This window comes from Pogona vitticeps, chromosome 12 (assembly GCF_051106095.1).
Source record: "Pogona vitticeps strain Pit_001003342236 chromosome 12, PviZW2.1, whole genome shotgun sequence".
Classification (NCBI taxonomy): Eukaryota; Metazoa; Chordata; class Lepidosauria; order Squamata; family Agamidae; genus Pogona; species Pogona vitticeps.
In genome coordinates, this window is record NC_135794.1 from 2,501,414 (window position 1) to 2,516,104 (window position 14,691).

The following is a 14,691-nucleotide window of genomic DNA, read 5'->3' on the forward strand; positions in this document are numbered from 1 at the left end:
ACCAGTCTGTCCATTACACCACATTGGGAACCAGACTGTTCATTGGAACCACAGAATTTTTATAGTTTGGGGGAAAACTGGTTTGGTGCAATGGATAGTATGTTTGAAAAGGACTCGGGAGACCTAGGTTCAAATGTGTTTGACTTCTGGGGGGTGGTCTACCAATGATAAATGTCTCACAAACCATGAAAACCCTGTCAGGGTTGCCATATGTTGACTCAATGGCACACAACAATAACAGTGTGGTTTCTAAAATATTTGATATAATAATACTTAGAATTATAATCTTAGAATTGCAGAGCTGGAAAAGATTCTGTGGATCATCGAGTCCAGACCGTCAAGGAGGCACAGTGAAGAATCGAATCCCCCAGCCTTTGGCTCTGCAGCCGAATACCTAAACTATTGAGCTATCTGTATATGCCTGTTTAATTGTCCACAGGCCGTTTTAATTAAAAACAAGCATTTCACACTAGTACTCTGCAAAGCTTTTACCAGTTATTTTAAGGATTAAAAGGAGCATCTCTCCCTTTGCTACTGTGTTTCAGGCTGAAGATAAAATAACACCTGAGCCGAGGCTTAAGAAGTTAGAGCCAATTCTTTTGCCAGGTAAGTATTTGCGTGCCTGTCACTGGGTTACAGCTTTTCTTTTCTTTTACAGTAATGTATTTAGCAGTCTTGAACATCTCACAGCACTTTTATGTTGTTTTCCCTCAAGTTTTAGCCTTCATCTGGACACCTGTTTTCTTTGAAGCTGGAGCTCTCTTTCGTGCTTGCGCTGAGCGCTGCACCTTTTGATTTTGGTTTACATCCTGTTCAATGCTATGCACACATTTAATGCACATCATTATGTTTTCTTTCTTGTGAGGTTTGTTTCTTTCCCTAGTTGTCCACTCTTTGATGAGATGGCTATGTTCAGAATGTTAATCATCGCTTCCCTCCACCTTGCAGTTCCTTTTGCATGAATGCCCCTGCTTGTGAAAAAGACCAGCTCAGAGCCCAGCCCCTCTCCCTTTCCTGAGTCATCTGCACTTCCTATTGGACTGGAAAGGGTGGGGTCAGTGGTGGAAGAAGGAGTGAGTTGGCCAGTGAGCCAAGCCAGAACTTGTTCATAGCTTCGTGTAACGATCTTTAAATACCTGAGGTGCTCATACTTTCTCTTCCACTTCTTCAATGGAGGATAATGAGCATATAGGTCAGCAGATGTTGCCACTGCTACAAAAGCTCCTCTGTTACGGTTAATCTTCACAGTTGCTTAGAGTGACATGAGCACCGATCTGAATGTCAGGAACTGAGCAGCAAAGCAGACGCTTCCCATCCTTATTTTTTTTTAATAGATGCTTTCATCAGTCTTGCCCCAAGAACCCACAAAATCTATTGCATCTATTGCTTTGTGTAAAAAAAAACAATAATTCATATTGATCTTGATCTTTGGTCCAGAACATTTTTTCCCCTTGTTATGGTTCCTCTCCAAACTAGGAAGTTGAAGAATGTTGATTTCTCAGTATACCCACTGTGAAATTAAGCAACCCATGTTAGGCGACCCACACTGTTCACACATCTTGCTGAGAAATTAAGTATATATTAATTATTTCAGAACTGATCAAGGAAGTGACAAAACTGGCCTCTGTGTACAGATTGTTCTGCTAATACGCCTTTTTGACGTACACTGCCTTTGGGGTGTACAGAACTCTTTTGCAAGGACGTAAGTTAGACATCCGTGTGCCTTGCCCGATGCACTGTTTGATCCTTTCAGCAGTGGTTTGGACGTGAGCTGAAGTGAAAAAACACCCACTGAATGGTTCAAAAGGTGGTTTAGAACATTTAACTGTTGTATCTGTGAAAGAAAAGAAAACTGGCCAGTGTCCAAACACAACTGTAATTATTCTGTGCAAGGGACACTACAGGGTGTTCTGGTGGCACTATGTCTGTGCTGAGCCCTTCCCCTTGGGCAGAACTGTGCTCACAGGCACAGAGGGATGCTGCTTTGTCCTGCCCGCGGCACAGCTGCATTCTCCCATAGTAGACATTCCACCACAGTGCACACAGCCTTGTTTTTCATGCTTTGTGATTTATTGGTATTTGAGATTACTCCACACTTAGAACATGCACTCCTAAACTCTTTGAGGGGTGAGAATAGTTGCGGAGTTGTGAGCTGATAAAAGCCTCAGGAATCCCCTACTGGAGGAGGTGTAGTGTCTCCCAGGAGGCAGCTCCTTAATAATTTCAGATTGACACTCCATAAACATACAGTGCAAACAGATAAGGCCACTCTGTCTCTGTGGTAGTTTACGGGGTGATACCTGTTTTAGATTGTTAGAATTCATTTCCCTAATTTTCAGGAATGGGGCTGCTTTCTGCCTCCATTGCCATGAAAGCTGTGACCCATGGAATGCATTTTTGCAGCATTTCTCAAACAGCAGGCAGCAGTGGGAGGCAGTCATTGTGAGCTGAAAAACAGATCATGCTTAAAGCTTGCTGATCCTGCAAATTACAGTCTGCCTGAAAGGAGATTAGAGTATATTGACACACTGGAAGGCAGTGTGGTTTTAAGGGAGAAAAGGAGAGTGCAAACAGGCCTTGGAAAAATGTGATTGTGAACCCATTTTAGAGCACATCCTGAAGATCCTTTCATACATACATGCCTGTTAATCCTCTAATTTTTGCCCTTGGGCTAGAAAACGCCATTTGTCCCTCCCCACATCTCTCCTTTAGGTCATGTTGGCATTTCATGCCAGTTTCCTAATAACAGCTAAAGCAGTGCTGGCTGTAATAGTTGCTATGCCTGTTTTGGGTTTCCTTGGCATATGCTTCATAGCAAATTGCCCGAGGCCTCTTAAACTAAGTCCTAACACTGAGTTAAAACATTCCTTAACCCTGGTGAATGCATCTGAAGCACAGCAGAGTGTTTCTCTGAAGGAGCTAGAATATACCTGTCCGTTCTAGCTGATCTCATGGCTTCCAGCTGATTGTTCTCTCTCCCCCACGGCCTAGTGCCTTACTGTATATTCTTTGTCCATCATAAACATGCCCCTCAGCAGCCAGATACAACGGCTGCACTGTATTCCACTCTGTTTCTGTCAGTCACTCTTGTAGAGAGCAAATAAGACGACACAGGTTGTGATTTTCCCTTCCCTTTCAGCTGTAGGAAACAGCTTATGAGACCCACAGTGGTGTTCTCTCCACTGATTCGGTCTTGCGAAAAGTGAAGCAGGCATGCAGACTCTGAGGGCATCAGGGACACAGATTCCTCTGAAATCCTGGGGGAGAAAACGTTGAGGTGGTGTGAGTCTTGAATTCCCATTAAGCCGTGGCTAGCATAGCCACTGGTGGAGGATAGATGGGACTCATAGTCCAGCAAAATCTGGAGGACTTTCCAACATGTGGGGCCAATAGTTTTCTTCCCAATAACAACCTCCCATTTGTGTCACCCAAGTTCTGGTTCATTTAATTTTCAGCAAAGTGAGATCGCTTTAGTGTCCTTGCCCATTTATAAAAAGAGGGAAGCCTGTCCTTGCTGACACTTTAAAACAGATGTGAGTTCTGTAGTGCAAGTGACAAGTAAGCTCTATGGTCAAGGCTTTAAATGTGTTTCTGGGTTGTTTGCTGACTAATGGTTGGAAGCAGGTATGTTTAATCTGCTGTAACTGGCAGTTACTATTTGTGCTCATTCAGAAAACGGACTGGAAACCCTGCAAATTCAGTTTGGAGTTGGTCCATGTTCTTTGTTTTAAAAAACCAGTAATTCATATTGATCTTGATTTTTGGTCCAGAACATTTTTTCCCTTGTTATGGTTACTCCCCAAACTAGGAAACCTTCAGGATATAAATTCTCTCTTTTCTCCCCTTCATTGTCTGTAACTGTTCTATAAATATGTTAACCATAAATGCAACTTTGTAGTTAACTTGATTCTAAACCGGAGTTCAATTGTGGGAATGGTGTTTGTTATAATGTGTCTTGTTCTATATTAAGAGCTACATTGCATTTGTGGTTCTATGCATGGGGTTAAATTACTACTTTGTTTATTTTGAGGTTGGAATGATTTGTGAGCTTCCTATCCTCTGTGTAGCTGTAACCTCCTTTAACAAAGTCTGCCTATAAGATTCTGTAGATTGGTAAACACTAAAAGCAAGACCAATCTGCTAAGCTTTACGCTCATCTTCAATAACAAAGCCGTGTGTTACAAAGATTGAAGCATTTTCCCATCTCTTTTCCCCCAACCCCCATGCTATAAATTGCATGGAACTCTGCCTTTTTGAGCATTCACCTGATTAAAGATATCTTGCAGTGCAGCCCTATATCTGTGTGTCAAAGATCTGACCAATATCTGTGAGCCTTACTCCCAGAGAGGTGTGCATTAGCTTTTTGACTTGAGTGCAAGCCAATATATTTCACTTCGGTTGTTTCAACTTGCATATGAGAGGCAGAACTCTCTATGTCAGTGGTTCCCAACCTTGGGTAACCCAGATGTTCTTGGACTGCAATTCCCAGAAGCTTTCACCACCAGTTGTGGTGGCCAGTGTTTCTGGGAGTTGCAGTCCAAGAAGATCTGGATTATGCAAGTCTGGGAAACCCTTCTCTGTGTGAGCAGATGCCTGTGCCTGTCTTAGAAGAGGTATTGGCATTTCTCTAACATGGGAGAGGAGATGTCTCTCTTCTCAGATGGCGCCATTTGCAGTGTTTATTCCTACTTGCAGGGGTCTGATTTCTTGGATAAGCCTTTGAACTGTGGCTGGCACTTAGTAGTGGTAGTTTTCTTGAGATAGATGTGGGATTTGTCCTTTCTACTTGCAATAGTTTTCAAAATGAAGTTAAACTTTAACAACTCTCTCTCTCAAATTAAAATTGCATTGGCAGGGATCTACCTAGCAGAAGTTTGCTTTAACTAATAATCAGAATATAGTTTGCCACTGTGGGCCTTACTCTACTATACTGCCTTCAAATGCAAGATCATATTTTTTTTGTGGAATTTGGAAGTTGTGTCATAGGCCTGTGTGGTATATTGCACAGCAGGGGAACAAAGACAGGGTACTGTATTTTAAACAGTCAGTGTTGTGAGAGAACATGTAGTCACCAGTCCTTTCTAATGCCAATTGTCTGTCCTGATGTATGTGTTACAGGAGACTAGCAGTTGCACATTGCCCATGTGCCTTATACTCTTTGCGTTCCGTTCCATTCCCATACAGAACAGAAATTCTAGGAGCCAAAGTGCTAGGGGATACTCGGACATGCCAATGAGGCCAAGCCTGTCAATAACACATGTCCGGACTTTACCATTTCAGATTGTAGGCAGAGAACACACGTAGTGGACATTCCTACCTGTAGTCCAAAGTGCCATACAATTGATCTTCCTCTTCTATGGGTAGATAAGCTGAGTCTCCATTTAAAAAAATTGAGAGTGTTCCATTATCTGTGCATATGCTTTGAACCCTATGCATGGCTACTTCAGTTCCCTAAAACAGGTTTTTGTTCTTGGTTGTTACTTTACTCTGGTTGCAGCTTCGTCAGACTCCAAAAGCGTGTATTGATTTTGGGCAGAAAGGAGTTCGAAGTTGCACTGACTTTCCTGCATCATTGCTAAAATAACCCTGTTAAACTTTGCAACTCCAATGTAGACAGTTATTCTGGCTGACTTGGTGACAGATGAGAACAAAATGTGTTCCTGATTCTCTGGCAGCTCATGTAGGCAAAGATGTCACCTGTGATTATCATTGTGCAATGTATAAAATAGATAAGGGTCATGATCCTCCAGAAATGGGTATGTGGGCGGCACACAGAGCTACATGTGCAGCTGCTGGCTGGAAGCTCTTTCGGAATTCCTGTAGAGCCACTTGTGCTGCTGAGCAGACAAGGCGCATTGTTAAAATAAAAAGGAGATTTGACTCCCTCGCCAGCTGGTATGATAACCTCAAGTAAACTTTAGCCTTGTGCTGTATAGTTCAGGCATTTTGCTTTCGTAGGAGATCAGTCTTGTGCAACTGGGGCTCTGCTGCATTTGGGAATTGATCCTCAGGCATTTTGTAAGGGCAGGATTAGCAAACTGTGGCTCTCCAGGTGGTGTTGGACGGCAACTCCCGGCAGCCCTAACCAGCATAATCAGGACTGGTGCACGCTGGCTCTTGCAAACGAGTGCTGCCTGAAGGGTCACATGGCAGATCGCTGTCCCATAAATCCTGGAAAAAAGTACAGCATGTTCAGTATGATTTAGTGGATCATGTTAGGCTAACATGGAGGATGGTAAAGAGTTCCATTCTTTGTTCGTTACTGCCAAATAATAGTGGTCACTGGCTGAATCCTCGACATTCATTTGTGTATTAATGGGGCAGTACAGTAAAGGTAAAGGTTCCCCTTGACAATTTTTGTCCAGTCGTGTCCGACTCTAGGGGGCGGCGCTCATCCCGCTCTTCAAGCCATAGAGCCAGCGTTTGTCCGAAGACAATCTTTCTGTGGTCACATGGCCAGTGTGATTTAGACACGGAACGCTGTTTACCTTCCCACCGAGGTGGTCCCTATTTATCTACTCGCATTTGCATGCTTTCGAACCGCTAGGTTGGCGGGAGCTGGGACAGGCGACGGGTGCTCATTCCGTCGCGTGGATTCGAACTTACAACTGCTGGTCTTCTGACCCTGCGGCACAGGCTTCTGCGGTTTAGCCCACAGCGCCACCACGTCCCTAATGGGACTTTTAAAAAATAGGCTTGCTTCCTTTTTATAGGAAGTAGGCACTTGTCAGGAGGTGCACCACAGTAAAATATTTATTCTCTTGTGTGCATATGTGTGCAAGAAAGGGGGGAAAAAGGCACCTGTCCACTATATGTTTGAAAGTATTCATATTAATTGTATTTAATTTGAAGAAAAGAAAGAGAGGAAACTCAACCATTGTTACTTCTTTTTAGGACCCCGTGTAAATCAATTAATCTGTCTACTGACTTTGATTGACCTTCAGCTATTTTATGGCATGTTAAAACCATTAAGCACTGTGAACGTCTGTGTTTGCCTAGTGTGGAGTGCTGCTATGGTTCTGATAGGCATTCCCTAGAACCTGAAGTGATCCTCGGCATTCCTGTTTTCATTAGCCTGGTTAGAGAGGAAATCTTAGCTGTGCCCCCACCCTCCATAATCCGTTTATTCATGTTATATGTTGGAGGATCCCAGAGAAGCGAGGTTCTTACTAATGCACAGGGTCCATATGGAAGTGAGAGGTCTGGCAAATCTGGGTTCTTGCTGTCATGTAGATCTTACACACAAGTAGGAAGAGCAGTTCCTTTTCAAGCTCCAGCATCGTGCAAATAAAGCAACAGTGGATGTGGGCAGAGCTAGGCATTTCCCTGACTATATCTGTAAAACTGGGAATTCTCATAAGCTGAATCAGTCTGGAAGAGCGTTCTGGATTTCCATTTCAGAACAGGTGTATGAGGGATAGGGTATAGAAAAGGGCAGAGTGAATCCTTGTTAGCATTAAAAACATTAAAAGTTGCTTCATTCAGCCATCTGTGAAATGTTTTGCATAGAATACAAATGCTAGGATGCATTGTCCGGATTGTAAGAGTATTGTTGTGCCCGAGGGGGGATGTTTACTTTGTGCATATTTCAGAGGAGCAGATTGGGGGCCTGTACATTGTCTGGGTAAATGGCCAACTTATTTAACTATCTCGCTCCTTATTCAGCTTCTCCCCAATTCCTTTAACTTTTAATAGTCCCAAGGCAAGCGTGTCTGCTGAATGTTGTCTACCATTACTTTTTGTTTAGCGTCCAAATAGAGTGGTGGCCATAGTTAATGATTAAAAAATGCCTTCTTTGTAGCACTGCCCAAGGTAATTTGCTACTTTTTTCTGCATCTTAAGTAATAATTCCCGGGAAAGGAAAATGAATGAAATGTGAACAGATGGCATCAGTTAACAAAGCAGTGTGCAGTTACTTCTAGAATCTCTTGTGGGGCAACTCACACATTGCAAGTGCTCATGGAAATTCCCTAAAAGGATTTTCAAAAAGCACTTCATGAGCTTACAAGTAGAGTCTCCTCTGAACAGTGTTTTTCCCTTTTGAACTTTGGAATATCTGTTGAGCACACTGAACAGAAGATTCATTTAGAAGCGGATTAGAGGAAATTTACATTTAAATACTCGGTGCATGCTAATAAACCCTTTCAGTTTTAATATTCAGCTGGTGAGGACCAAAACCTCCTTGACCATAATTGGGTTTAGAAACAAACCCTTGGTTTAATCATTGCGATCCTTTGTATTTGTTTGTAGGAAGTGTTCGGTGGTTAGGATCTATATACAATTAAGTGTGCTGTAAATTGCTGTTCTGCTGTGATATATATACATTTGCTTGGTGCTGCTAGGAATTGGAGCTGGCTTAGTTCTGACATTGTGCCTAAAAACAGCTATAAAATAGCATAGTACAATATATAAGGTCTTGAGATGTGCATTCTGGAACTTCTTTCTTAATCTGTTCACTTACTACATGTGGGAAACTTTTGCTTAAAGGTTGTGGCTGCATTCTATTTCAGTGATGTGCATACACTCCTGGTAGGAAGCCGAAGCTGCCAGCAGGCAGGGTAGCCCCTTATTCTGCCCTTTCGCTTAGAGGTAGAGCATAAGATCAAAGGGTTATTTTAGCCAATCCTAGTTACAGTTAGGTAACTAGTATCCTATCTGTCTCTCTCATAACATACTATGTAATCATGCTAAGTAAATGAAAGAACTCTCAGGGTGTTGTCAGTAGGCTCCGCTGGCTCAGACATCCGCTGTCGACTGCTTTGTTCTCTCTCTAAGGCAATTAGCCTTCCTTTGTTCCATGATCACCCACAATTGGCGCCCAAACAGAGACATTGCCTGAGGCAGCTCACCTCTGCCCAGCATGGGCTCCAGGCACGACCTCGCATCCTCTTTTGGATCCCAGTGTGTATTAGTTCAAGATGGGAAACACTCTCTTTAGAAGTGAACTGTAAATGAGAAATACAATAACAAGATGCTTGTTAACATTTTGTAACTACTGTGATTAGTGGGATGTACTATGATGGAAAAGGCTAAGAACCAGTGGTGTGGGACACTGCCCATTCCTCATGGTTGAAGGAAGCGTCTACTGCTTGTCCGCTCAGCTTTTGTTCTTGGAATGAAGAGAGATGGGGCCTTGGTCTTTGCCTTGAGCAGAATTTTGTGTTGGGCCAGTCCTCAACCTGTGGAGTCTTTCTGTTGGGAGAGATTAAACTGGTATGTAGTATTCCGAGAACAGATGGAGCATACGTGCGATGAAATGTAAGTAATTGGCACGGGGGAGGGCAGCTCTTTCGTTGCCCGCTTAAAACACTCTTGTTTGCCAAGGCATTTTAATTGCCTGACTTAATCTGCTTGATTGTTTTTGTTGCTATTCCTAATTTTGTGGACATATTTTTAGAGTGTTTATTCATTTAATTTGATTTTATTGTTTGAATTCTGCTTCTGTACCTTTCTATTTATAAAGGTGAAGGGCAGTTTAAAAAGTTTCAACGTATAATAATAATAGTAAATATTTACTTGGGATTACCAATACATTTTAAAGACCACAGACCTTGCTTTCATTAGGGAGCTGCTTTTGACGTTTGTTTTCAAGAAAGAGTAAATCCTGCAACTTGGCAGCTGTTTGCTTTGGGTTTTCATTAGATGAAGAGGCCCAAGGGCCCACCTCCAATGAAAATACCATTCACGGTGCTTTGCTGCCATGCTTTTTTTTGCCAGGTCATATCCTAGTATTTTTTCCTGTTAGTTGATTGCACACAGTGATATCAACTCCTTAAAATGTATTGGAACATATGAGTTGTTGAGTTTGAATTAATCATACCAAAGAAATGAGTAACTTTTTTGTCTTAATCACAGATTATGATGCTTTGTACAAAAATTTTAAAGCATTAAATAAGAGAGGTGAGTCATTGCAAGTAGGAGACTACTTTCTATTGAAACATGTAGCAAAGAAGAAAATCTTGATAAAGTTTCAAAAAGGTATTTCAGATGGGGCTAGAAGATGTCTACTGTATTTGCCTTTCTTTGACCTGTCTTGTTGCATTTATCTGTAGTGTTGGTGCAGTTGCTTCTCTTTTGTTGTGTGGCATATAGACTCATTCCTTTGCAGTTCTTTAGGTATAGCAGTTTGTTCTTTGGGGGGCGTACTCAACAAGTTGAATGTAGACCCCTGAAGCGGTAAACAAACCAAAAATGCTGGAGGGGGCTTGGTGAAAGGAATCTTCAACGAACAGTGGCCCTTTGTTCCATGTATTTATCTCCACTGCTTACTGCAAAATAGATGAACAAGTTTTCTTTATACTGCCCCCATTCATGCAATATAAATAAACAGTACAGTATTTAACTGGCTTCAGGGCTCAGTACATAAAAGTCATTTCAAATGCTATGCCTCAGCTGAAGAGCTTTGTCCCACTGTTTCTGGTTCATCTCAAAATTCTAAGAAGGGAGAGGACTTACATAACTGTGTAGTTTAATGTAAATCCCATCACCCCAAGAGAACATTTGGCGGATGCCAGGTTCTTTGGCTGGCATTGTCTTATTCATACTTCATCTGTAGACCCTGCTCAGTAAATTTATCTGTTTATATAATCTGCTGGGTTTAATTCAACAGGTGCTTATATTCTTCTTAACGCTAAAGAAAAGAGGGATAAAGAATACTTTTTGTTTTAAAAAAGGGTTTGTTTTTGGGAAAAATAATAGATTTAAACAGTAAAAAAAAAAGTCTGGCCTAACTAAGAATCCAACTACTTGGGATGGTGTTTTAATTAAAAAGTGATTTTTGGAAGAGACTCTGCAGGAAATGTAGGTGAGAGTGGGCAATGTTGATGGATTTCCATTCCTGCTCTGTTGCCAAGCTCAGCAAGTGACCTTGGGCCCATCATCCTTTTTACTGGCTTAGTCCTCCTTGCAGGTAGCTGTGGCTCTTTGGAAGAAGAGTGTAATTGTAAAATAAATAAATAGAATGCATGATCATAGTGCCTCTTCCCCTTTTTTTCCCCATCATTCCAGGTTTCTAATTTCACATTGCTGACTAAAGTTATTTCCTGTGTTTAGGAACCACTATCTTTTGTGCTGGCTTGCTTTTCTCCGTTTATCCAAAGACCAGCTAGATCGTCTGAGTAGATACTGGAGCAGGACCACAGCTGCTGTAAGGCATTGGCCTGCTATGCTTTCAGGGGTGCCTGTTATATAACAGGCTAGAGCAGTGGTTCTTAACGTGGGCAATAATGCCCCCCAGGGGCGATTTCATTTTTCAGGGGGCGGTAGAACGAAAAGGGGCGGTGTGGGGGCGAAAGAACAGAAGGGGGCTGTAGGGGGGTGCTGAAGCGAGCCAAACCTGTGAAGCCGACTGCAGCCGCAGTGCAGGCAGTAGATCCAGTGCTGCTGCTGCCGCCAGATGATCCAGCTCTTTCTACCTGCTACGCCTCCTTTAAGGGAGCACTGAGTGGGGATCGGGTGGAAGGAAAGGGTCTCTTGGGTCCTCATCCTTGCCCTGTGAAGCGCTGCCTCGCACCCAGGTGGGGAGGGAGACTAGGTAGGTAGGTAGGTAGGTAGGTAGGTAGGTAGGTAGGTAGGTAGGTAGGTAGGTAGGTAGGTAGGTAAGATATCATCACCTCAGGGAGGGGGGCGATGATAACTTCCTCAATGGCTCAAGGGGGCGTTTCTTTCAAAAAGGTTAAGAACCACTGGGCTAGAGGACTAGCCGATTATGTGTTTCCTTAATATAAAAATGTAACTTACATTTCATAGTAATTCTTTTGTATTAATTCTTTAGATATCAGATCTGGATGCAATTCAGTGGCCAAAGTAGTGCACATGTGTATAAATTCCTTCAAAGTAATTCTGTAGGGCATTTTCTAGCTTCTTGGCAGCTTTAATTCAGCCTGCTTTCTTCTCATTTGCATTTGCTTTTGTCTGGCCAAGTCACATGTTATTGACTACCGGTCTGCACTTGGAACAGTCTGTGCCTTTGAAACGGAAAGGGGAGGGAACCGCACTGCCTCAATTTAGAGAAAGCATTATAGCAGGCCTATACCTGCAAATAGCTCTGTTGTTTACCTTCCCTGTCTGAAAATGGTCTTCTAAACTCTGCGTCTGACAAATATGCAAAAATACCTTTCGGGTTTTGTCTTGTTTCTCGTGACTGTGTATCCTATTTCCTTTATCTTAAAGGTTTGGTTTAGGAGGATGAAGTGAATAGTTAGTTTCCTTGGGCTTGATGACTAATTAGGTATATTAAACCACCCTTGCAGATAAGAGTGGAAGGTTGGTCATCCTTTTCTTTGTCCAGCTTCTTAATGCATTCATAGAGCTCAATAAATTGCTAAACCTGTAGAATGAAATACTGTTAACTAAAATGTATAATGTAGCTTAATTGTGAAGACAGTAGAAAAGCCAAATCTTTATGGCCTGTTTGAAGCAGCACGCTTCGTTTTGCCTTAAACACAGAGGGACCTATGTATACATGCCAAAGTAAAACATTCAGTAGAAACGGGGCCACCACAGAGAAGGCCAGCCATGGATGTGACTGTATCTTAATAGATTTTAGCAGTAGGTATCTGACCTTGGCCCCTCGCACCCGTCTTGGGGGCCAGGCATATTCATACAGGTCTGCAGTCAAGCTGATGATAATGACTATCAAAGCCCTGAACAGTTTAGAGTGTAGATGGTTAAGTGAGTGTCTCTACTCATATATACAGTCATTTCCTCTTCTGTGTTCCCTTCTTGAAAGTGGTGCATGATTGATTGATTATACCTTGCATGGAGATTTGTTGCTAAAAGGTAGGGAATGAATGAATGAATGAATGAAACAAACACAAAGGTGCAGCTGGTCCTTCAGATAACATAGCCACAAGCCAGTTGGGGCCATAAAGATGACAAGCAGGACTTTAAATTGGGCCTGGAAGAACACTGGTAACCACTGGAGGAGCTGGCACAAAATCAGGGTTATAAACAGTAGTTAAGCATGTGAAAGTAATATGACTGGCCAGCAGGGATGAATTTAAAGGCTGAATTTAAAGCCGTTGGAAAGCGGAGCCTCTTATTGTGTATTTATTAGTTATTATAAACCAGAGAATATATAAACAAACTTGGCAGCATGAGGAAAACTCTGGAGCACTCTTGAAATAAAGAACGGGAGAGGTAGCTTTGTATCTTGTACTATGCCTTGCTTTTGATTAAACCTGCGAGTACACTTCTTGAAATTAAAAGTTTTGGAGGCCAGGTTAGAATGCATATTTCATTTTTTAGGTATATTTTTGTGTTTCATACTTCTGGTATTAAAAACAGCCCTTCCCCCCCCTTTCCAATCAGCTTTCTTAAAAGTACAAGTTATAGTCAAGAACTTTTTTTTGGCTAGCAGTTGCCATTAAGCAAACATTCATTTGTTGAATTAACCTGCCTTTATTTTGTGCTTTCTTTTTCAAGGTGAAATTGTAGTGAATGAAGTGAACTTTGTGAGGAAATGCATTGCAACTGATACAAGCCAGTATGATTTATGGGGGAAGCTCATTTGCAGCAACTTCAAGATATCCTTCATTACCGATGATCCCATGCCGTTTCAGGTGAGCTTATGCTGGCAACTGCTGTGTGCCAGGATATGGATGTAAATGCCCACAGTATACTGACACGTGAGCTGGTGGGCCTAAATCCAGTGTGAAGACTCGTATGCCTGTGTCTTGTGGGATGGCTTGCATCCTTCAGCAGGGTTGCTCCTAGGCCTCTGTGAGCACCAGCATAAACCACACCACCTGCTTGGACCAAGATGGGTCCCCTGTCCTGAAGTGCCCGTATTGGATGAGTGCTGTATGGGGTGGGGAAGAGTCAGGGTGCTCATCCTGTACAACCCATTTCAGCCCTAAGAGACTTCCTTAAGTATTCCGCCCAGTATCTCTATAAACATTTTAAATCCCAGTTTCCAGAAGATTATATGTGATTATGGAAAACAGGGCTCATACTTTATCTGCAAAATTAGTAGCCATAAGAATGATGATTATTGTAAGCATATCTCCTTTATTTCAGAAGTTTCAGTATAGGAACCTTCTCCTGGGAGAACATGATGTTGCACTAACATGCATTGAGCAAATAGTCACAGGTAGGTATGAAACGGTTGCTTATCAAAGATAAAATTATCTCAGTGTAGTTAAAGTTCAACAAACAGCTTGTATATATGTATGGATTGGTTCATAATCCCTGCAACTTGATCGGATGTAACTTACCACCAGGTAAATGTGTACAGGATTGTGACATAAAGCTGCAGCTATGAGCCTTCTTTCATGTCAAGGAACATCATTCTGGTCATTGCAACTTTTGGGAAACACTCTTGAGATCAAGCCTTTAAAAATGTCAGTGTGTCGATAATGCAAACCCACAAGAGACTCCTCTGGGGTGTTTCTGCCAAGCTCGATGTCATGATATACGGTACTTGCCGCCTCCTGCGGTAGGCTTCCAGAGGTGCCATACAGTTCAAATAAGATGGAACTAAGAAATAAGGAGCATATATATAGCTGTTCAAAGGGAAGATTCCTCACAAGGGCTGGGTGGTTTAAGCTGCACCTTGTCAAATGATCTCGGCAGGTGATCTCGGATCAGAGATCTGTTTGGCCTGCTTTCTCAAGAGGACAGGAGCGCCGAGACGTTTCTAAAGGGAAGCATAAAGCTAGAAAGTTATTTGAGCCAAACTCCACTTGAAGG

At 42.3% G+C, this 14,691-nt stretch overlaps 1 protein-coding gene across 1 annotated transcript in view; it reads left to right on the top strand.

Moving 5' to 3' along the window:
* MTMR10 (myotubularin related protein 10) overlaps positions 1-14,691 on the top strand; it is a 40,833-nt gene that overhangs the window by 4,408 nt on the left and 21,734 nt on the right. The window contains exons 2-4 of the mRNA XM_072981842.2: positions 546-606; positions 13,426-13,562; positions 14,020-14,092. Of these exons, the coding sequence (XP_072837943.2) occupies positions 546-606; positions 13,426-13,562; positions 14,020-14,092 (271 nt within the window). The remainder of the gene's footprint in view (positions 1-545; positions 607-13,425; positions 13,563-14,019; positions 14,093-14,691) is intronic.